Here is a 25,545-nt window from a genome sequence, read left to right on the forward strand (position 1 = left end):
TTTCTGCCATAAATAAAAACCTGTCCTAAGAACTGCTACACTCCTATAATAAAAACAGCATTTGTAAAGGAACAAAACAAAATCATTCAAAACACAGTGCCAATGGAATTCAGGAGTATTCTTCCATTACCTTTGTATCTGGTGTGATTGCAGCCTCCAGGCATTCCAATTTGCTACAGTCAACAAAAGTAATCTTCACACCCATTCTGGAGGCTACCTTCCTGAAATATCTGTTTGTACCTAAGATAGGAGAAACATTGTATTATGAAAGACATGTTTCTGCTTTACACTTATTTGACAAGAGGGAAGAAATTTTCTATGAACACTAGAGCACACTCACTGATTTTCATTTTATGGGTAAGAAAGGCTCAGGAGGGTGGGTGGAAGATAAAGGCAGGACGTTTTATGCAAAAATTAGACTAGTAATTTTGTATTTTTTAAAATACGTTTTAATGACTGGATGGGCTATTCCCTTCCTGTATGCAATTCAAGCTGCCACTTTTCCCTTTTCTCTGGGCTTGCCACCAGATGATTTGTGCCAAAGTTGTGTAATAACTTGTAGAAAACACATTTAACAACAATAATTCAAATGCCAGCCAAGTAACTATGTATATTAGACCTTGATTATATGGTAACAGTAGTCCCCAACGTGTTGCCCGCCGGAGCATTTATGTGCGCCTGCCTAGTGCCCAGCAGGGGAGAGAAGCTGGAGTCCCACGCCTGCCGGGGACAGAGTACTCCAGGGCTGCAGGCTGTAGGCACCAGCTTTCTCTGTCCCTGGCAGGCACGGGGCTGTGGCTTCTCTCCGGCTTCTCCGGGGCTGCAGGCGCCAGTGTTCTCGGTCTCTGGCAGGTGCGGGGCCATGGCTTAAGACAGAGAGAAGCTGTGGCCCTGTGCCTGCTGGGGACAGAGAACTTCAGGGCTGCTGGCTTCATTCTACGTTAAAGTAGGAATAATAAATATATTTGGACCAGCAGTTCAACAATGTTTTACTTTTTTAAACTAAATAAGATGAAAACTGTTTGATATTTATTTTGTAAAAAGTCCTTAATTTTTCTTACAGGTAGAAAAAAAAAGAGCAAATTCACATGGTAATGTGAAAGAGTAATTGCTGAATAATTTAATTTAATACCTTTTACATGTAAAATTACCCTTTTTATCTTAGCAATTCATATATTATGTAATATTAAATAGGATGTTTTTCATATTATTTAATGTACAAATACAAAATAAGCCTTGAAAAATTGCTGGCGCCCGCCACACTCTTCTGAAAACATGAACGTGCTACTGGTCACAAAAAGGTTGGGGACCACTGTGGTAACTTATCCAAAGCGTGTGTTGACCCTCAACTGACAAGCCATCCAGGGTGGGCAGAATTGTGGGAGATGGTGCTAGCAGAAAGGAAATTATTGGGTAAGAAATTTTCTGTTCTGCAGCCCATTGTCTCCCACATTTCTGCTACACATGCAAAGCAGCGAACAGGACGAGAGAGGGATAATAGAACAAACAGAAAGGAAACAAAAAGGACCTCTCCCTTTTACAAGATTGCTCAAACAACATGGTTATTACTGGACCACCACCTTTAAGGCCTTCCTGCCAAAGAAGCCCTCCGCAGAAGACAAAGTCCACTTTATGGCATCTGATAAAGATTTTAATTGATGACCATATTGCTGCTTTGCAGATCTCTGTAGTGCAAGCACGTGCTCTGAAGTCACCATAGATATTGCGGAGAGCTCCTTGGTTCCTTCTGGTACAGGAACACTGACTGCATTGTATGCTTCAACAATACATAATTTGATCCATCTAGCCAGGGGGAGCATCAAGATTCTGAGCCCTAGAGTTCAGCTGGAAGGAGACAAACAGGGTGCCTGCCCTCCTCACTGACTCCATATGCTTGATGTAAATCTTGTGTGTTCTTCTAACATCCAAAGTGTGCCACAGCTTCACAGCTGGGTGCTGAGGCATGGAAAGGAAAGTTCACCTTTGGCAAGAAAATTTCTGGCATTCTTAGCACCACCTTGTCCTCATGGAATATGCAGTAAGGTTTCTGCACAGATAAGGCTGTCAGTTCTGAAAGTCACAGGGTAGATTTGATGGCCACCAGAAAACAGGTTTTGATGGAGAGGTAGTATGACGATGCAGAAGTCAGGGGTTCAAAGGATGAGTGGTTAGGGCTTTCAACACCAGCGGTGGATCCCATTTAGCGAAGGTCAGTCCGACTGCCAGTTTGACTGCTCTGAGAAGCCTGGAAACCTGAAGGTTCTTGGTCAGGGAGCGTAAAGATTCTATGAACAGTACGCTACAGAGGGCTAATACCTGAAGTCCCTTATCTACCCCTTGAAGGAAGTCTACAGTAACTGCAACCCAGGAACTTTTGGGTTTGCTCCATGCTCGACTGACACCAAAGGCTGAACTTAGTCCAAACAGATGAGTAGGCTTTTAGAGTGCAAGCTCTCCTAGAGGAGAGCTAAGTCCTCTCTCTCTTCTGAAGATAGGCCTAGCACAGCAAACACTTCCCTTTCAATAGCCAGGCTGCTAGATGAAGGCGTCTACCAAATCCACTGAGCTTTGGAAGTCCCCTTGAGACAGACAGACATTATCAAAGCGAGGATCCCCATCTGAAACCTTGTTTTCTTCAGCCATTTGTTGAGCCTTTTGAAGTCAAGGATGGCTCTGATTTTTCCTGTGCCCTTCTGAATAGTGAAGAACACAGAGTAAAACCCTGAAAAGCGTTTTTTGGGGGGAAATCCTATCACACATGTTTCAGAATGAGGTCTTCCACCTCTGGACAACTTGCATTTGGCAGGATCCAAGCTGACTGGAAACTGTCGGAGGGGGTGTGGTGGTGCCCTCATCTCAAGAGAATAACTCTGGCATGCTCTCTCTCCAGTCCATTTGTTTGTGGTTGAACTAAACCATTTGTCTTGAAAATAGTACATCCTGTCTCCAAAGCTCAGGTCTGGGTCAAGGTACATTTGCTCACTGTGATACCGAAGATGGAGGTTTTCCCCTCACTCCTCAGTTCCAAGGTTTTTCCTTACATATGTGTTGTCTTTTCTCTTGAACCTCCATAAAGAAAATGGATGAAAGAAGTGTCTCTGTCTGCACGTGGGTTTGTAGGGCCTTCTTAGAAGCACTAAGCGGAGAAGGGAGGACTGAATGGTTTTAATGACTGTTAGCCAGGATGGGTAAGGAATGGTGTCCCTAGCCTCTGTTTGTCAGAGGATGGAGATGGATGGCAGGAGAGAGATCACTTGATCATTGCCTGTTAGGTTCACTCCCTCTGGGGCACCTGGCATTGGCCACTGTTGGTAGACAGGATACTGGGCTAGATGGACCTTTGGTCTGACCTGGTACGGCTGCTCTTATGTTCTTAGCTGCATTTTCAACCACTACCTTATCCAACTTTTCTCCAATGAGGAGAGATCCTGTGAATTTAGAGAAGCAAAGGGCTTGTTTGAAGAGAGTAATCACTTTACAGGGAAGAAGCCATGCCTCGTGGCCGCAGAGCTCGATGCCATGGCCCCGGCACAAAACCGCATAGCATCAATTGACACATTGCCACAAATGCTGTAGCAGACTTATACTCATGATTTTGACTTACCCCTTGGGCTGGCAGAATGAAGTCCTCCTGGTCCTTAGCGCCTCTCCCAGTTCTGTTTTAGGTCTCCTCATAAGGATTTTCTGTTGTAGAGTCATGACTTCCTGGGGAGATCGGGTCCCAACACGTGTGTCTGGCTAAATGCTCCATGCCCTAAGCTGGCTGACCCTTGCACTGCTAGATTAGGCAGAGTGTAATTCACCCTCCATGGAGCCCATTAAAGTTGCCTCCCAGATGGAGCAACATCTGGGCTTAGCTCTGTATTTGCATGGCTGCTCTGCCATCCCTGAAAGGGGGAAGAAGATCTCAGCAGGGAGGCACTGAAACTGAGACTTCGTGCAGTTTCACCGCTGAATACCTGGTCCAAGAGAAGGAGAAGAAAAACAAAGAAGGCTGTTCACTGCTACCTGAAAACAAAGAAAATCAAAAGGCAAAGGAAAGGTCAAGAAAAAAAAGAGAACCACAACTGACTGCTGTCAGGGAAGCAGAAAATGTGGTAACAGCCAGAGAAAGGGGGTTGGGGAAGTGCTGCAACTTTGAACTGCCTCTGGAACTGCACACAGGAGGCAACTCGCTCACACATAGCAGAATTATGGGAGATGATGGACTGCAGAGTGTTGTATTTTCAAACAGTGCTGTGGATGTTAAGTAATGGGAGACCATTAAGGCTATTGTTTCAGATAGATTTCTTAAGTCCTTTTTATTTTTTTTAAAAAATATTATAGTGTTCTATCCTATAAGAAGATGAAAGTCAGGATTGAAAAAAAAAAATCTTTTTACTGGTCCCAAGTGCACACCCATAGTGGTTTTCAACTTGAGATCTGAAAAGAAGAAGAAGAAAAACAAATACACACACACGCTAGAATACAATGTATCCATTGTACTACATGCTCTCCTTACTCTGGTTTGGGGCATTCACCACAAAAATATTAATGGGTTTTGAATATCACTTGGAAAGGATTATGCTTAGGATTATTTGAATGTTTCCCCTTCATTCATGAAACTAGCTATTATTAATAAAATAAAACAATGGACTGACTTTTGTTACATGGCTGAATTACAACACTTGTTAATTACATTAACTTTCCTTTTTTCAGACAGTCCATCTGAGTTTGCCTTCTTCCTCCCCTCCCTCCAGTCCCTTGCAGTTCTACTCTCCACATCATCTTTCCACACCCTCACCTCCCTTAATTTTCCTCACAGTAATGTGTTTCCACCATGAAGCCTCAGAGTGGCCACCTGTTTCAGAGTCTAGTTAGTAGGCTTTAAGAATTTATGAGGGAAAGGAAGAAGCAGAAAGAAAAATTACAATTATTTTGTTTCTTGTCATTCCATTACAGTCGGTAGTGACAACAGCAAGGAGACTGATATTCTCTTAAACCAGGGTGGATAAAAATCAATCATAGGTTTTTTTCTCAAAAAAAAAAATTTTTTTAATAAAGTATCTAAAGAGAGTATTAATTAACATCTCCTTGAGCTATAATGTATCTCATCATGGAATAGGTATTATAAATTCTAATTCTATAGTATGAGACAATATATTCATGTAGTGTTTAAGAAAAGTTTTGTAAATGAGTTCCAACAGTTTATGGACTAGGGATCCAACTTTATGGAGTTCCAGAGGCTTCTGTATAGATTATTTAGGTTAATCTTTCTATCTACCCACAGGGACTCAGTGCGCAGTCTAGAAGATACCATCAGAGATGCTTAGTTTTGCAGTTCTCAAACTGTGGATTTGTGTCTCCAGAGATAACATACTTGTTAACAGCAAAAATGTTTTAAAATATATCGAGGTGAGAAATAACAGATATCAACCCTATTGTCCCTCTGCTACTTTGTGTACATAGGGACAATCAATTACCTCTCTCTAAAAGTGCAAAGTTTCAAAAAGTTCAATGAACAGAAGATTTTTGGGGCGGAATAGATCTGGACGAGGAGAAATCTGGAGATAAATGTGAGAAGGGAGGGACAGGCAGTAGAAACAAAAGTGAAACTGTTTGACCAGCATATTCCAGAAGTCTTGAGGTCTTTGTGAGTGTAGCTATGTCATAACATATTCCCAGATTTGGACCTTAGCGTCCAAAATATGGGTGTTACCATGAAAACCTCCAAGCTTAGTTACCAGCTTGGACCTGGTAAAGCTGCCACCACCCAAAAAATTAGAGTGTTTTGGGGCACTCTGGTCCCCCCAAAAACCTTCCCTGGCGACCCCAAAGACCCAAATTCCTTGAGTCTTACAACAAAGGGGAATAAACCATTTCCCTTCCCCCCTCCAGGTGTTCCCTCCCTAGGTTCCTGGAGAGATCCACAGAAGCAAGCTCCGTGAATCTAAACAGAGAGACTCCACCCTCCCAGTCTCCCGTCCTGGAAAACACAAGCACCGGGATATCTAATCTCTCTTCCACCCTCCCTTCACCCAGAGGGAATGCAAAGTCAGGCTAGTAAATCTAACACACACAGATTTTCTTTTCCCCCTGACTTCTTCTTCCCACTAATTCCCTGGTGAGCTACAGACTCAATTCCCTGGAGTCCCCCACTAAAGAAAAACTCCAACAGGTCTTAAAAAGAAAGCTTTATATAAAAAGAAAGAAAAATACATAAAAATGGTCTCTCTGTATTAAGGTGACAAATACAGGGTCAATTGCTTAAAAGAAATATGAATAAACAGCCTTATTCAAAAAGAATACAATTCAAAACATTCCAGCAACTACACACATGTAAATACAAAAGAAAACAATATAAACCTTACTGCCTTACTATATTTGTACTTACAACTTGGAAACAGAAGATTAGAAAGCCAGGAGACAGAAAAAAATCACTTCTCATAGCCGAGAGGGACAGACACAATACAAAAAAACAAAGGACTCACACACAAACTTCCCTCCACCCAGATTTGAAAAGTCTTGTTTCCTGATTGGTCCTCTGGTCAGACGTTTCAGGTTACTCCTTTCCAGGTAAAAGAACATTAACCCTTAGCTATCTGTTTATGACAAGCTACCATCCCTTTCTCTCACTAGGATGGAAAACCCATAATGGCAGCAGGCAGTAAAAGAGACCCAGTTTTGGAATATGTTAATGAAGTTCCTCTACCTGTGGGTAAGACATGCATGCGTGCAAAATTCAAACAGTGCAACAAAGAAATGCAAGGCCTGGTTGCCCAAATGAAACATCATGAGAAGTGGTCCTTCTCGAGAGGAAACTGCGTTGAAGATGATGAAAGGAACATGTAAGGAAAGATCTGAACATGTAAGATCTTCAAGTCTGTACATTTTTGTATTTCATTCTTCTTTTTTAAGGACTACCTGTCTTCCTTCTGGACTACTCTTGAATTCTCATGTTTGAGCAAAAAAAAATTTAAAAGTGTTACTCTATGGTACTATCATTTTAGATGCAGTTGTGATAAATAAATAGCTGAAATAGGCAGATCTTCCTTTTACAATTTCACCTTTAAAGTAGTACTGAGTGTCAGTGAATGCAATGAGTAATACTAAATGAGCAGTATGGGAATAATTAAATAACTGCATTGACTTATTTTGTTTAGGAGAATCCATCCTCAATACACAGGATTCTGAAGACTATCCACCTTCAAGATCACCATCATTTTGCATAGTGGCAGATAACTCTGATAGTGTTTCAATCACATCATGTATGTCACACAGCCACAGTATATCATATGTAGCAAAAAGAAAAACAAATCATCATCATCCAGAAACGACCATAGATAATTTAGTGATAAGAACCAGCAGATTACAAAAAAGAGCTAATTGATGAAAAAACTGCCTGGTTTGTTTATGCAACAAACTCTCCTTTCCATATGATTGAGAACCCACACTTCATTAACATGGTTTAGTCATTAAGACCAGGATACAGGTCCACTCAACAGAGCAGATGTCATAAGCAAACTGCTGGATAAAGTGTATAAAAGACATTGAGCAGGGTGCAAAAGTTCTAGTGGGTAAAATTGTTAACTTGATTCTTGATGGGTGGAGCAATGTCCACAATGATCCTGTTGTATGTGCTTGTGTGACAACAGAAGGGAATGTCTTCCTTACAGAAACAATCGACACATCAGGAAATGTACACATAGCAGAATACTTACAGTAGCAGCAGTAAAAGCTATAACAAACTGTGAAAAAAATTTCAAATCTCTAATATGCACCTTGGTTACAGACAATACTGCAAACGTATCCAAGATGAGAAGAAATTATTTAGAAGAGAGTCCCAAGCTAATTACATACGGTTGCATTGCTCATTTGATGCATTTCCTAGCCAAAGACTTCAGTTTTCCAGAAATAAAGGTCAATGTTGTTGAAACTGCAAAATACTTCTGTAACAACCACTTTGCAGCAGCAGCTGCTCTGAAAAAAGTGGGAGGAACCAAGCTAACTCTCCCACAAGACATGCGATAGAACTCAGTAGTGGACTATTTTGAGCACTATATCAAGATCTGGCCTAATCTGATGATGGGTTGTGAACAAAATCGTGAAAAACTAGATGGCACTGTAACAGCCAAAGTTCTTGACATTGAGCTTAAGAAATGCTGAACACATGCTGAGTACCCTGAAGCCTATTTCTGTAGCCTTGAACAAAATGCAGGGAAATAGCTATTTTATTGCCGAGGCTGTTGAAATTTGGAAGGAACTGAGTGAGAGCTGAAAAAGAGAAATATGCTATGACAGAGTTAAATTACAAAACAAACAATAGTAGCTTCTTCTGCCAGTGTAGAAAGAATATTTTCTTCCTTTGGACTAATTCTTTCCAAATTTAGAAATCATTTGGGACCTGAAAAAAGTAGGAAAGTACTTTTCCAGATTATGAACAAACAGAAAGTGAAGGTGAAGACAGAGTTAGTTGCAGAAGCCAATATTTTAAGTTTCTCATGTTGACCTGGCTGACATAGTTAATTAAAAAAAAATTAATATTTCATTTAACTATTTTAGTTAAAAACATTTAACAAAAACAAATCTGATTTTAAAAAACGTGAATGTTTACCTAAATTTAAAAATTCATAGTCTTGTTTTGTTAAACTATTATATGTTTGCTGTTGAAGAAAAAATCCAGAATACATAACACTGTTGATTTAGTTAAATAAAACAATTTAAATGTCTGTCTGGTGATGTTCTCCTCCTAACACAGCATGAAAATTCTCCAAATATTAATGATTAACCTGCTGAATTGGAGATATTTATGAAGTCACTGGGAGGTGAACCATCTGCTTCAATTACCTTTGGTAAAATAACCAAACAATCATTTATTTTCTGATATAGCTGTAAAACTAACCTGAAAAAATTTCAAAATAAATCATTTAAAAAAATGTACAGTGTGTACCTTCTAAAAAAATGAAACCTGCATCTCTGATTTGTGAAGAATATATAATAAGGATAAGAATATACCAAGGCGGCATGCTTATGTAGAAATCTATAATTAAATTGAGGCTTCCTGACTAGTGATTTAAATCAAATCCATCCTGATAAGTTCATTAACTCAGAGGTTTAGCCACAAAGTCTACAGCGATGAACAAGGGCTGTAGGCATATCCAATGTAATTTTTTATTTAATTATTTTAAATACTGGAAATAACCTATTTAAAGGTATGTCAGTCTCACCAAGACAATTCTGTCTGGGCAACTTCAATGCCCAGCAGAGAATGGGTTTTCTGAGTCAACTTGGGTTTGTACAAGCATATAACATTTAACTTTGGATTCCTTTTGGCTCCATACACCTAAATAGACTCTTTAGATCATATTTCTGGGTTGGGAATATGAGGATCACATCCTTGTCACGCTAGCGTTATCTTTTTCAGGTGGAGATAGAGGCTTATTTTTGCTCTCATCTGCAGAGGACTTTTTTCCCCCATTTATTCTGGCTGGGAAAGTAATGGATCAGGTTGGACTACATACTTCTGCAGAGAAATACTTTACAGCCAGCAGCCTACTTTACTTAATGCCTGGTAGAACATTTCAGGGACATTCAGGGGATTCAGGGGGCCTGGGGTCTTCGGCGGCAGTGGGCCCCCGCTTAGGTCATAATTCAGCAGCGAGGGGTCCTTCCGCTGAGGGACCCACCGCTAAAGTGCCCCAAAGACCCGCGGCGAGGGCCCTCCGCCACCAAATTGCTGCCAAAGACCCAGCACTTCAGCAGCGGGTCCTGCTTCAGCGGTAATTCGGCAGTGGGGAGTCCTTCCGCCAAATTGCCACTGAAGACCCAGAGCGGAAGAAGCTCCAGGGGCCCGGGCCCCACGAGAGTTTTCCGGCCCTCCAGAGCGAGTGAAGGACCCCGCTCCAGGAGCCCCGAAAAACTCTTGTGGGAGCCCCTGCGGGGCCTGGGGCAAATTGCCCCACTTGCCCCCCACTCTGGGCTGCCCTGGGACATTTTGATGGATTTATCATTTTCTGACACAATGGTTCCTTAGTAACCCCCCTTTTTAAAGCTATCCCCACAGGTTATTCTGGTATATGGATGACCTGCAAAGTGATGAAGTACGAGAGGAGGTGGTTTGTAACAGCAGCCAATAGAGGCTAGATTGCAGGGGTCGGTATCCCATCTCCAGTGGTCACTGTTGAAAGGCTGAAGCCTGAAAGATTGTAGTGTGGAGTATTTAAGTCTCAGGCTATGCTGGTTTTGACAGTGGAGAAGTAAATTCCACCATTTCCTCTGTAAATTTAAGTCAACAGCACTGCTTCATGTACTGGACAGCCAGGTAAATCTAAGTGGCTTGGAAAATAAGTTAATATATTTTTTAATATGAGAAACTGCTTTGTGGCTAATGGAGGGCAAGGTGCTGAATTCCTTCAAATATACAGTCCAGCTGTTGCTCAAGAAATCATCCTTCAACAAATATTGCCAGTGGTTGGCCTTTCCCTAACCTTTCCTTTACTGAAGAGGCAGCTAATCAACTTGTAGCATCTGGACTTTGTCTTTTTCAATATGGTTCAAGACCTGGGTATGATAGGGAAGCTATACTAGCTATCTTGGTTGATTATCTCCTTGTAGTGATGAACAAACGTCAGCTTTTGACCATGCTGATTATTCTCTCTCTCTGTAGACCATGAAACAGGAACCGTGAGGTGGTATTTACTTTCTCAAAGACTCTGCCAGAAGTGGACAAGGTCACATTTCCATTAATATATTCTTTCCTCTGAAAGTTACCAGAGTAATATGAACAATTCCTTCTCTACCATATGGAGGCTCCATAAGGATATGTCACCCCTCCTGTTCACATTTGTGAAGCCATTAAAGACAATTACAAGATAACATGGGCTGCAATGTTAGAAATATATGGAAAACTCACACCTCAAACAGTCAGACAAGGCTTTCACAGTGCCTGGTAAAGATAACAGTTTGGAATGAGTTGTCTGAAACTCAGTCCAGAAAGGATTGAGGTGATGCTGGTGAGTAGAGCAGGTAATCTAGAGGAAGCGACAGATACTATGGTTTTTTGTTTTGTTTTCTGGAACACTGGCAATCTGGGGCCATTTTGGATCTTTACCAGCTACTGGATGCCTAAGCAGAATCAACATTTATCTGTGCACAGCTAGGAGGTTGGGACTTTTCCTCTCACCAGTTAGCCATACCTTTTGAGTTCTCCAGCTGAAACGAGTGCAATCATTCTACAAACATTTATGTCTCCACCTTTGGTCAATGAAGTCATGAAGGAATGGTCTGTTATTAAAGAAGACTTTTCATTGCATGAATTATTCTTTCCAATTAAAAATAACGTCATCATAAATATGCAATTCAAACAATAACTGGTTGAACATCCTAACTGCTTAGTTATCTAACACGGCTACCCCTCCGATACTTGACACCATGCAAGACACTGCATTTAGCCATATGGATTGGAAATCCATCAACCTCATGAAGAAACGTGCACAAATACAGACAGATGATATCTTCCTTTCCGAATGCAAACGGATGGACATCATACCAAATGGACTAAAGGTAAAAAATCCATTGCTATCTATATACTACACAGACCACAGTGAGAGATTATGCCATAATCTATCAAAGAAACTGAGGAACCACCTGATCAGCATCCTATACAGCAAACAGGAAAACATCAAAAAAGAGCTCTCCAACCTGGAGACTCTAATTAATAACCAAACTTCCATACAAACGGACTTCACTAAAATAAGACAGGAGATATACATTAATCACTTCACCTCTCTACAAAGGAAAAAAGGACTGTAAGCTGTCTGAACTCCTAGCTACCTCATGGGGCCACAACCGTGGTACCCCCAACCCATCCAGCAATATCGTCAATCTATCCAACTACACACTCAGCCCAGAAGAAACGTCTGTCGTATGTCAGGGACTCTCTTTCTGCCCTGCCACCCCCACCAACATGATACAGTTCTGCGGCGATCTGGAAGCTTACTTCCGCTGTCTCCGACTCAAAGAATACTTTCAGGACAATACTGAACAGCGCACTGATATACAGGTTCCCTCCCACCAACAGCACAAGAAGAAGAACTCCACATGGACTCCTCCTGAGGGTCGTCATGACAGTCTGGACCTCTACATTGAATGCTTCCGCCGACGTGCACAGGCAGAAATTGTGGAAAAGCAACATCGCTTGCCTCATAACCTAAGTCGTGCAGAACGCAATGCCATCCACAGCCTCAGAAACCACCCAGACATTATCATCAAAGAGGCTGATAAAGGAGGTGCTGTTGTCATCATGAACAGGTCTGACTACCAAAAGGAGGCTGCCAGACAACTCTCCAACACCAAATTCTACAGGCCACTTCCCTCAGATCCCACTGAGGAATACACTAAGAAACTGCAACATCTACTCAGGACACTCCCTACGCTAACACCGGAACAAATCAACATACCCTTAGAGCCCTGACCAGGGTTATTCTATCTACTACCCAAGATCCACGAACCTGGAAATCCTGGACGCCTCATCATCTCGGGCATTGGCACTCTCACTGAAGGACTGTCTGGATATGTGGACTCTCTACTCAGACCCTATGCCACCAGCACTCCCAGCTATCTCCGTGACACCACTGATTTCCTGAGGAAACTACAATGCATTGGTGACCTTCCAGAAAACACCATCCTAGCCACCATGGATGTAGAGGCTCTCTACACAAACATCCCACACACAGATGGAATACAAGCTGTCAGGAACAGTATCCCTGATGATGCTACAGCACAATTGGCTGCTGAGCTCTGTGCCTTTATCCTCACACACAACTGTTTCAAATTTGATGACAATATATATCTCCAGATCAGTGGCACCGCTATGGGCACCCGCATGGCCCCACAGTATGCCTATATATTTATGGCCGACCTGGAACAATGCTTCCTCAGCTCTCGTCCACTCACACCCCTTCTCTACCTACGCTACATTGATGACATCTTCATCATCTGGACCCATGGGAAGGAGTCTCTGGAAAAATTCCACCACGATTTCAACAGCTTCCACCCCACCATCAACCTCAGCCTGGACCAATCTACATGGGAGGTCCACTTCCTAGACACCACGGTGCAAATAAGTGATGGTCACATTACCACCACCCTATACCGAAAACCTGCCTACCTTCATGCCTCCAGCTTCCATCCCGGGCACATCACACAATCCATTGTCTACAGCCAAGCACTGAGGTACAACCGCATCTGCTCTAACCCCTCAGACAGAGGCCAACACCTACAAAATCTCCACCAAGAACTCTCAAAACTACAATACCCGCATGAGGAAATAAGGAAACAGATCAACAGAGCCAGATGTGTACCCAGAAGCCTCTTACTGCAAGACAAACCCAAGAAAGAAACCAACAGGACTGCACTGGCCATCACATACAGTCCCCAGCTAAAACCTCTCCAATGCATCATCAGGGACCTACAACCAATCCTGGACAATGATCCCACACTTTCACAGGCCTTGGGCGGAAGGCCAGTCCTTGCCCACAGGCAACCTGCCAACCTGAAACACATTCTCACCAGTAACTGCACACCACACCATAGTAACTCTAGCTCAGGAACCAATCCATGCAACGAACCTCGATGCCAACTCTGCCCACATATCTACACCAGCGACACCATCACAGGACCTAACCAGATCAGCCACACCATCACCGGTTCATTCACCTGCACGTCCACCAATGTAATATATGCCATCATATGCCAGCAATGCCCCTCTGCTATGTACATCGGCCAAACTGGACAGTCGCTACAGAAAAGGATAAATGGACACAAATCAGATATTAGGAATGGCAGTATACAAAAACCTGTAGGAGAACACTTCAACCTCCCTGGCCACACTATAGCAGGTGGCCATCCTGCAGCAAAAAAACTTCAGGACCAGACTTCAAAGACAAACTGCTGAGCTTCAGTTCATCTGCAAATTTGACACCATCAGCTCAGGATTAAACAAAGACTGTGAATGGCTTGCCAATTACAAAACCAGTTTCTCCTCCCTTTGTTTTCACACCTCAACTGCTAGAACAGGGCCTCATCCTCCCTGATTGAACTACCTCATTATCTCTAGCTTGCCTACATATATATACCTGCCCCTGGAAATTTCCACTACATGCATCTGACGAAGTGGGTATTCACCCACGAAAGCTCATGCTCCAAAACGTCTGTTAGTCTATAAGGTGCCACAGGACTCTCTGCTGCTTTTAGTTATCTATGATCAATTTAAAATATTTAAGGAGGTGTACAGCTAACACTATTAAGACCCAACATATATTTGTGCTCGCTTACCTCCATAAACATCATCCATACAGATAACAGTGTCTCCCATCTTTAACAAATGTGCAATATTCATAGTAGCCGCTAAGCCGGAAGCATAAGCTAAACCTAGAACAGAAAAAAGAATCACTGTGACAGAGAACAGACACATTTATATTTTAATAGAGAGATATCTTTACATCATGTTATGAACATAAAATTTCTGTTTCTCCTCCCTCCCCCATTTTCCTATTTAGTGTCAATGTTTTAGAAAGGACCACGTTCTGCCACTCTTACTTATACTGAATAGTACGTTACTGCATAAGTAGTTCCACTGAACTGCAGAGTGGAGTTGATATTTATACACTAATCATTGTTAGCATTTTTGGTTAAAGAACATTAATTTAGGTATATTTTAAGAAAAAAAGATCAGACCAGTGAAGTACTTAAGCAGATGAAGTAAATACTGACAGCAAAAGCTGAGTTAAATGATTTACTGTTAGTGGTCAAACTTTGATGCTCCAACCCTCTTAGGATACTTTTACTGTGTATCTTCAGAATGGACTACATGCTGACATATTTCTTAATGAAAATGCTGAGAGCTTACAGTACTTGGCTCCATCCAGTGCGGCCACGGCCTTTTCCAGGCAATTCCGAGTAGGATTTCCACTACGGCTATATTCAAAACCCTGTGGTGAAAAGAAGATACAAAAATAACAGTATATGTTGGGGATTTTGGAGGAGGTGCTGTATAATAATATAGTTAAACTTGTACTGACAATTACCTGTTTGAAAATTTGGTAAAATCCTAGCCCATCCAAGAAATCCATATTCCTAACACTAAAATTAGGCATCCAAAACATACCCACCTGCTGTTGTACACCACACCACAGAGATCCAACACCCGTTGCTTGTCAGAACAGAAGACAATCTATTTGCAGTCAAACTAAGCACTCTCAGAAGCTTTAGTAAGTCATTTCTCTGAGACATAAGCTAATTTGGCTGGTAAGGTTTTAATATGTCCTCTTATATTTTGTTGCAAATTAGTCTCATATTGAAAGACTACTTTTACTAAAAAGGGCTTCGATAGTTCAATTCCAAGCATTAACATTTATCCCTCCATTTTGGGAACTGAGGCTAGAGCTTCAGCTGCATAAATCTGCACAGCTCCACAGATTTCATGTAGCTATGCTAATTTACATCAACTAAGAATCTAGTCTGTATATCTAAATCACATGCAACTTTTAAAATTTAGGGGGTTAGTATGGGAAATCTGGATGCAGTGTGTGCTCATTAAAGTACAGGCTGTATTATAATGAAGATAAAACTACAATAAATTAATTTTTAAAATGGTAGCAAATTAACTCAGTTTTTGGCACCAGCTGATTTTAATCATCTTACTTTAGCAATAATCTTATGAGACTCCCTCATGGATGTTCAAATAGGACATCATAATCTCTCTGGTACTTTGCAAAGGGTCCAAGCACCTTTAACTCCAGTTGACCTCAATGGGAGGCAATGAGTATTTCAGGATCAGGCTCAAATACAGTGTAATTAGGGCTTGAGCCTGCATCCACTGAAGTTAATGGTAAAGCTCCTACTGGCTTCAAATGGTGAAAGACCAGGTCCTGAATCCTGCTCCACAATTCTGGAATGCAGTGCTGTTTCAAGTCTTCAGCAATGCATGACTGTCACACAGTGATGTCAAAATATATAATTGTTAGTCACATGAGCTGCCTCAGAACAAATGTTTACATATCTGCAATAATAAACTGAACTGAATCCAAAACTTCCAGGGCCCTAATCAAAGAGAAAGATGAGCATCCCTTTTAACACACACAACACTCCTGCCAATTGCAAGGCAGGTGATGCAGAAGGCCTGTCAGAAGATTTTGAAAGCCACCAAGTTAGTCTGAAAAATTATGATCTTCAAAAGGACAAGTATTTTTTTGGCAAAAGTCATCCTAAATTCCAGCTGGCATGCTGGGAAGACCTTCACTGGTACAATGAGCCCAAAGGCCCTCAGAGGGACACTGGAGCTCTGTCTAAAGAAACTCAACAGGAAAAACAAAAAAAGAAGGGGAGGAGAGATGTATTCTGATGTTTTTCTAGTTTCAGACTCCCAGCGTAAAGAGATTCTTCATTCTGTTCTGGATTCTGACACAAGCTCACACAAGGTAAGGAAGTTGTCTTTGAACTTGCAGTAAGAATGCGGCTGAGAAAGTTGCTAAAAAGTATATTCCATTAACTCTCCTGTATTTCTGTTCTCCAACTGACTGTAAACAGCTTGTGATTTACTATTTTAACTCAAATTTGGCAAATAATTATTGGTCTGTTGCTCATTCACAAGTATTTGATATTTAAATTCAAATTCTGTCAGGGGGACAGTGAGAGGACATACTGATCACATGGTATGTTTCCATTCCTTAGTTAAATAAGGATAATGCTTAGAATGGCGTGGGGGGAAGAAATCACATTTGTTAATTAAGTTTATTTTTCGCAATTACTGCCCAAAGTCTGCTTAAAAAAAAATCTTAGGTTCCACAAAAATTTCCTTCAGTATTCTCTATTATATTTATGGAAAATGAGCAGCAAATGTTTGCTAACATTGTCAGAAGATGGGTTACTGGGCTAGATGGACCTTTGGTCTGACCCAGTAGGGCCATGCTTACATTCTAATTTAAGCAAATTCATTTAACAATACGGAGGAGGTTTTTTTGTGGTTGTTGTTTATTACAGTATGGGTCCAGATTACATTCTGCTAACAAATTTCAGATGAAGTAGTATTCTGCTTGCCCCTAGATCATGTGATAATGGGCAGAACATTCATCTGGCTATCAGTTTCCTGATGTTGAAAGCACTTCCAGGAATCGACACCAACACATCTACAGAGAGTCAAAGACACAAAGAGGAGTTAGGTACTCAACTCCAACTGACTTTTAGTTTGTGACTTTGAAAATTTCCCTCAGAGACAGTATGTTTTTTCAGATGACAGGGAAACCTATACGTCTACCTGGGGGGAAAAGATTGATGTTACTATCCCTCCCTCGTATTAACTTAAATAAACAAATGAAGCCAGCAACATTTCGACCTGCTCACATGGGTCTTTTTATTAAATGACTACTGATTTAGGGTGTTTAATTTGAGACAGCCTAGAGGGCTCCAATTTTGGTGTGGGGGGGGGCAGGTACTCAGCACTTCTTAAAAATCAGGCCCCTTTCATATATCTCAAGCTGGGCACCCAAAACATCACTAATCAGGTGAAGATCTTGGCTCTGAATCAATGGCATTTCAGTCTCTTTGATCTTTGCCAGCAGGTATTGTTTCCTTCAGCCTACAATACAACCGCTTCTGTGCTATTCAACTCTTTCCCAAGCAGAATTTGTAGTTTATGGAGTATTGCATTGCTTTTTGCTCTGCTCTGCAATATGACCACTTTTTAGTAGTATTACAGTTAAGAGAAACTGTGAGGACCACATATCCATGCCTATAAACTATCAAGGAACTTTTTCTATTACTCTTCCCCCATACCAATACTACCGGGAAATCAAGACTGAAAGAAGAAATACAGTCTAATGACCTGATTCTGATCCACATTCAGCTAATTGTGGGAGATATTAAGCTCCAAGCTGACTAGTCTCAGAGGAAAACAAGTTTGCCATCTCCTGACTCCTGCTACAATTCTGCAGGGCAGAAACAAGGGAGGGAATTACGTTTTTCTTCCAGCCTGTTGTGCATGTTTATTTAGGGCTTCTCTACACAGGGGGAAAGTCCAAAGTAGCTGCTCTGCACTAGCTATTCTGCATTAACCACCACAACAACCCCCCTGTGGATACCCTTACTGAGCACTAAAAGTGCTTGTGCCCATTAACATACTTCCAATCTGAATTAAGTTAAGCTAACTACCTAAGGGTACGCTTAATCCACAGTAAGGGTGTCCACACAGAGATAGGGTAAGAATTTAAAGCGCACTATCTACTCTACACTGCCGGAGGGCAGCCAAGCAAGCCCCTTCTTTCATCATTCTGACATTGCTAGGCTGTCACGCATTACATGGTTAAAGAGTCAAAAACTTTATTAAGCTTTATAAATGTAGATTTTTAAATGCATAATATGTCTCTGCACTGAGTATTTAATGATAGATATGCTGCTTTGGATAAGTGCCTATTTGGGCAGCTGCCATCTGGTTTATGAAACTTCCAAGCTGTGTTGTAACATTTAAAGTGCAGTGGCAAAGGATTTCTGTTCTATAACATCCACTGGAATCTCTAGAGTTAAAAATGAGTCTGCATTTCCCCTCTGGACCTTTCTGTGACACAGAGAGGATTATTTACAGCAAGGATACAGAATTTTTGCTTTTGGCTGAAAATTGCTTTTGGCAATTTTGCAAAACAGAACATTGTTGAGACTTTTTTTTTTAAACTCTTCAGCTGTAAATAATTTGCTGCTTTACATCCTTTTTGTGCCACAAAACTGGATTTTAAAAAACAAACCACTATTTTCAGTCTGAATGGACAGGAAACAAATTGGTTTCTCTCGCTCACTCCCCACGTTTCCCTTCGCCTCGCATCACCCCTTCCACTCCCTCCCCCGCCGGAGTCCCCACTCACGCGGTGCTGGCCGGGCGCCTGCTGCTTGAAGGTGGTGGAGAGAGAGATGGGGGGCACGACGGCCATGGAGGTCCATTGCTCCGGCTCCTGCCCCACGTGGATGGCCTGAGTGGCGAAGTGCTCGAAGGGCGGCAGGAAGCCCTGGGACCCGTCCTCAGCCTTCTCCATGCGGTGCTGTGGCTGTAGGGGCCGAGGAAGGCGGCTGGTGCTGGCAGCTGCAGGGACTGGAAGCGAGGCAGGCTCAGGCTATCGGTGCAGCCGGCCGCTGTAATACACCGCGTTCCGGGAGCCGGCGAGTGCCTGCAAAGGCAGCAGCTCCGCCTTGCATTGCACAAAGCGGCTGGGGGAGGAGACTGGGCCAGGCGTCGCCGCCGGGGCCTGCCCCTGATTGGCGCAGGTGCTGGGCGTTGCGGCGTGCCCCCGGTCCCGGCTGCTGACCCTGGGAGACCCAGGCGGGAGGTGTCGTGTGTCCCAAGCTGCCCTGGGTAGCACTGCTGCCCCACTGGCATTCGCGGCCCATGAACAGGCGTTTGGATGGATAAACTGAGAATCTGCCAGGGAGACAGCGGTGCTGGGTCCGTGCCAGCCCAGGCCGCAGATATTCCCTTGGGCTAACACAGTAATAGTTGCTTTCGGGTCCACTGCACTGTCTTACTGTTCCGTACCACCTGAACGATCCCAAAGCACCTCACCCACACTATAACCGGGTGGAAAGGGGAGTGGAGCGCAGAGCTCCGCTGGCTCTGCTAAAGCACAAGGTCTGATTTGGTGAACCAGAGCGCTCCCCCTCCTGGCTTGGTGCCCTCAGAGCTCTCCCTCCTCTTTCAGTTTATTTTAACTGTTCTTGAAGTGCAGCTGGCTCTGGGATAGAACTGGTGGCCATCCAGCTGACCATAGCAATCTGCAAAGCACTTCTTTCTGCATAACATCTCTAATATACAGTCTTTCCTATCCATAGCTAAAATTCTTAGCCAGGTTCTCATCATCTTATGTGGTGATTACTACAGCAACCTTTTCTCTAGCCTTGACAAATGCAATGTTGCCCCACTTGTATCCAGTCAGCATGTTGCTGAAAAGGTCATTCTGCAGGGTTGTTGCTTCGAATATATCACCCTTCTCTTTGCATCTGTCCACTAGCTCCCACTCCTCCGTGTATGAAACATAATCTACTGTTCTTTTCTTTCAGTGCCCTTCACAGTCTATTGCCTCACTACCCATCATCTCTCCTTCGCTACTGAGATACCAACTTCTTGCTTCCAATTGGCCAATGATGCCAGCCTTTGTCACCCACCTGTTACATTTTCACACAACACCTTTGTCCTTCTTCCCATGCTACCACACTTAAGAGAACTTCCCATGAATATCCATAAAGCTACCTCATTGTCCTCTTCTAAATTCCTCCTTAAAATGCTCCTTTTCCATGATGCCTACAAAAAAACTTCACAGCAGTTGGGCTGTTGGCATGCTCACCCAATTGCCAGTCATGCTGACTAACACTGTTTTATTGTACTTTCCCATCTGTTTTTATCCAGCAGTTATCTCATCTTATATTTAGATTGTAAGCTTTTTGGGGCAGGGACTGTGCTTCTGTTCCATGTTTGTACAGTGCCTAGCACGTTGGGATCTTGGTCCGTGAGCAGGGGTCATGGGCACAATGGTAATATAAATAATAATAATTTGGGGAGATTGTGGCCAAAGACATCAGGGTATAATACTGTGCTTAGGAAAAAGCATGTGAACTTTTTGGTGCCTATGCAGAACAGACCCTATTTATTCATACAGTCATCTCTAAAAAAAAATCCCTTATCTCTTGTAAGAAATCTAACTCCACCCTTTGCAGTCATACAGCATGCAACTCAATGTAACTATTGCAGGAGGAGGAAGGGATGAATCAGTCCTACTGGAATTTGAACTTATGGTAGTTGTTTCTCATTGAGCATTGACAATATACTTTGTACAGTTCCAGTGTTTCTCTGGGGATCTGAAAATCTTCCTTCCTCCTCATTTAGCCTCCCCTTTGTTTTTTCCTGCTTTTTAGGTTACCTTGCACCTTTAGCAAGTAGACAGCTTTTAATTACTATTTATTACTTCCACAGCATCAAAGATGTACGCAGTGATTTATATAACATGTAGTTTACATAGGTCATTTACTTAAAGAGTTTAAAGTTTAAACTGGTGCCTGCAACATAAACAATAAAAGAAAGAGACATGGCAATGATGACATAGAATCATAGTCAGGAGAAAGACAAAAGTTGAGAATGGGGGATGGGACAAATGGAATATTAATATCCCTTTGTATCATTTAATTCACACACATACACACACAGAGTGCAAAAGGTAATTTTACCACTAAGAATATGTTACTGCTTGTTTACATTGTATCCATTTCCCTAAATATCTTTTTTATCCTTGATGAGGTTTGTCACCAAACTTTTAACCTAGTTACAAAACATGGCTATGGGCCAATCTACAGTGCAAATGAAGACCATTGTCTTGATTCTCCTCTCACTTACACTGGACTAAATCCAGGGTGTACAACAAATGTGTTTTGAACAAGATCGGGGGAAATGAGTGGACTTTTCTCTGACATTAATAGTCATGACCTTATTTCTGTGAATAGAGCTTCTTAGAGGAAAAAATCTCAGCTAGTCTGTACAGTAATGTGCAGGATGGTTTTGCTGTGGAACTGTAAAAAAGATGCAGTAGAGCTCTTTATTGGTAGAGTTGCTGTTCATTGTGCCATGGCTGACAATTCTGAGTAGCATTACCCTTTTAAATATTGGGCCCTATCCAGCTAAAATGAGCTTGCATGACTACTGGCTCTAGGAAGAATGTGTACCTTTCTAACCCCACCCACATCCCCAGGTTCACCTATTTCACCCTTTAAGCCTACCATCGTATATGGCAATCTGGACCCTAGGATGACACTGAAGTCTTCACCAAACATGTTCAGTGAGCTCCCTAATGTCCTACTGTGAGACTATGCTTTCTTTCACTGACTATCAGTTATTTGAGGAAGAAATTTAAAGAAGCCATGACCAAACTTATTGGACTCTTCCTGTTTAAAAGCTGGCAGTTCAGTTTCACAGGTTAGCAAGAGAGAGGAAGAAAGATGATTAGGTGGTCGGAAGTGTCTCTTTCTGCTCCACTCCAAAGGTAAGCAGAGTGCCCAATATATTGTCTGTTGGGGATGGGAAGTGATCTTCCACATAACATGGTACAATATAGAAGATAAACTATACAAGTGGACTGGGAGTATGCCTCATTAATGGGGGAGAATATGAGATCCTACCAAACACACAGTTCCTAGGAAGTGGTTTCATATTATTTTAATATTCTAGGTCCATAAACCAATGTAGGCCAGTACATATAAAATGCTCTACAACTACAAAAGAATGAGCTTATGAGCCAAGTAAAATATTGGTTTGCATGAGCGCTCTCGCCCAGGCTGCTGTGCAACTCACTTCCAGAGCTTAGAAGGAGGCTGTTTTTGTTTTAGTGCATTAGTAGCTGGCTCACCTTTCTAATGAACGCCTCGGCTTGCTACAGAGTTAGTCTTCTTCTCTTTGTGTGACTCAGAAAATTGAGGCTATTTTATCGTGCTCCTGATCTATTATTATGGGTGGATCACATCACAACATTTATATTCAAGGTTAAACAAGGGTTTCTATTCCAAGGCCCTTTTCAAGTGCAGTAAGTCCTCACTTAAAGTCATCCCAGTTAACCTTGTTTCCTTGTTACCCAGCTGATCAATCAGAGAACATGTTCATTTAAAGTTATGCAATGTTCCCTTATAACATTGTTTGGCAGCCACCTGCTTTGTCCACTGCTTGCAGAAAGAGCAGCCCTCTGAAGCTAGCTGGTTGGGGCTTGGAACCAGGCAGCCCTCCATCAGCTCCCCGCTCCCCTAAGTTCCCCGTAGGGCAGCCACCCAGCAGGCGATCAATTGCCTGGCAGTTCAGCTGTCCCTCCCACAACTGCTGTGTGCTGCCCCTGCCCTATGCCTTGGAGCTGCTCCTGGAAGCCTCATGCTTGCTGTGCAGGGGAGCTAATGTCAGGATGTCCCCTGCTCCTGCATCTAATCTACACAGAGCAAGAGGGGGACATGACAGGGCTCAGGACTGAGGGAGCTTGCTGGTAGCAGCTGCTGTCTCAACTTGCTGATCTACTTAAAAAGGTACACTGGGGTCAGTGTACTTAAAGGGGCAATACTTGTCTCTCTCCCTCACACACTGTTTGTATCTCTGTCTCCCTCTGCCATGCTATCTCCCCTCCCTCCATTCAGACTGCCTTTGGAGTGTGAGGCTGCATTAACAACATTTTAACCCTTGAGGGCTCAGCTGAGTTCTAGTTCATCATTTAGCAGTAAGGCATTCCCTGAGAAACAGTCCACTCTCTGATTTCATCACCTCAACCAAGCTTCACAATTAGGGTGACCAGAGACCAAATGTGAAAAATCAGGACATGGAGTGAGGGGTAATAGGAGCCTATATAAGAAAAAGACCCAAAAATCGGGACCGTCCCTAATCGGGACATCTAGTCACCCTATTCAGAATCATCATTGCTATGTACAGTATTATTTTTTTTAAAACTTATACTGTGCGTTTGTGTGTGTGTGTGTATATATATATATATATATATAATCTTTTGTCTGACGAAAAACATTTCCCTGGAACCTAACCCCCACATTTACATTAATTCTTATGAGGAAAGTGGATTCACTTAACATTGTTTCACTTAAAGTAGCATTTTTCAGGAATATAACTACAATGTTAAGCAAGGAGTTACTGTGCTTACAACTTTCTCCAGTTTTTATTTTTCAAGATGAATTTTCAAACTTTGGTCTCAGGATTTCTTGGCGAAGTTTGAACAGAAATAGTTGACCATTTTTGAGTTTGAAAAGAGTAGGAGACACCGCCCACCCCATGTTTGTCATTGTAACCACTTTTTTTCCCAACCTCAACAGCAGGTGGTAGGAACTTGAAATGTAGGAAGGACTTAAGTAGTACCTAGGTCACAAATATGCTTTGCAGTTGTCGGGGGGGAAATCTTTTTACATTTTGTCAAAATATAGGAATTAAAAAAAACATGCTTTGCATATGCAGCACTGGTTACTCTTATGAATAGGAAACCAGAAGAAGGGATCAATTCTACATTCCTTGAACATGCAAAACTCCTACTAATTTTATTAGATCATAAGCAGACCTTTGATTTGTTCCTTTACGCTCATTCTTATATTGTGAGAGGCCTGGGTGGGTAGACTGAAGTCAAGGAGAAAATAAAATTATATTGCTTCCATGTAGAATCTCCCTACCTCCAGTTTGACACATCACTATATCACATTATTTTGTTTCTGTTCTTAGAAGAATTCTGTAGGGCCTTCTCAAAATATACAGGATCACCCAGGATAACTCCTTTCACAGACTCCCAATAACCTAATATTTGGTTCTCAAAATTTTTCATTCTATGGTAAACCAGAAAAAGCTCTGTCCTGGTTCCATGGACTACAGTTTGAAAAACCTCCAAATACAAGTATATTTATAAACAGCTTCAGAAATAGTGACAGCCCCAAAGGAAAGGAGAGAGTTATGTAACACTTCTAATTAAGAAGGATCCTGGAGTTTTGTCAGTTCTAATTTCTTTATTACTTGATTTTGCTCAAGCTTAATTTTCTCCAGCTGTTACTCTTTCTCCCCTTGGGAAATAAGTCTTATCTGTATCAGGTCAACCATTGTGAACATTAAGGCAAAATATAATATAATATTTTAGATTTGGCTGGTCTAGCTAGTTCCATTTACTATCCTCAGGGGTTTAGTTTTGTGTTTTTCTGTGCTGGCGAAGAAGCAGGTGGGAGTGTAGCATATCTCTTTACATACTTTCAGATAAGGAAGCTTCCAATATTTCAGTAGGAAGGATTTATTTTTGAGCTTAAATATTATTAATAATTGGATTGGTAATAAAAAGAAATCCAGATACACTAATGAAATAATTCAGTTGCTCTTCTCTAATTGCTTTGGGTTTTGTGCAATTTTTCTTTTACCTCTTTATTCTTGCCTGCCTTTCACTCCCTGCCTTGTTTCGGATTATTTCCCCAGATCTCTTCTCCAATTATTTTCACATTTCCCTACTGGCTCTTTGTTTCAATCTCTTCCACCATCTCCCCCACCCAGCATCCAGCTCTTTGGTCAGAGAGACGGTTGCTGTGATACAGGGTATCTTGGGATGGGGGAGAGGTTATCTTCCAAAATTCCATATCCTCTTACTTTCTTCCTCCATCTCATGGGCCTTGCATCCTAGCTACATCCTACCAGTCAAATAGAGCTGGATGCTGCTACTTGAGTCAGCTAGAGGAGCTGCTTAAGAAATCTATGAGGTACTCTCTCCCTTAGGGCTTGGTATACTGTCCCTTCAGAGCTTGGTCCCAAATGAATATGCAAAAATGATCACACTTCTTCGGATGCATGCAGTGGAAAATACAGTAGGAAGATATATATATACACACAGAGAACATGAAAAAATGGGTGTTGCCTTACCCACTGTAACAAGAGTAATTAAGGTGAGCTATTCTCAGCTCCCTGTCCTTTTGTCAGTCCTCTCTCTGTAGTCTAGTTGTGTGTATCTCTCCCCACCTCACCTTGTTTAGTTTGTCTCCCTC

At 42.0% G+C, this 25,545-nt stretch overlaps 1 protein-coding gene across 1 annotated transcript in view; it reads right to left on the bottom strand.

Annotated features, from left to right (window-relative positions):
* LOC115656064 (cystathionine gamma-lyase-like) overlaps positions 1-19,090 on the bottom strand; it is a 44,981-nt gene extending 25,891 nt beyond the window's left edge. Inside the window, exons 1-4 of the mRNA XM_030572335.1 lie at positions 18,891-19,090; positions 14,888-14,969; positions 14,314-14,409; positions 131-240 (exon numbers count right to left, since the gene is read on the bottom strand). Of these exons, the coding sequence (XP_030428195.1) occupies positions 131-240; positions 14,314-14,409; positions 14,888-14,969; positions 18,891-19,058 (456 nt within the window). The 5' untranslated portion in view covers positions 19,059-19,090. The remainder of the gene's footprint in view (positions 1-130; positions 241-14,313; positions 14,410-14,887; positions 14,970-18,890) is intronic.
* Positions 19,091-25,545: the final 6,455 nt, after the last annotated feature.

This window comes from Gopherus evgoodei, chromosome 8 (genome assembly GCF_007399415.2).
Source record: "Gopherus evgoodei ecotype Sinaloan lineage chromosome 8, rGopEvg1_v1.p, whole genome shotgun sequence".
NCBI lineage: Eukaryota > Metazoa > Chordata > Testudines > Testudinidae > Gopherus > Gopherus evgoodei.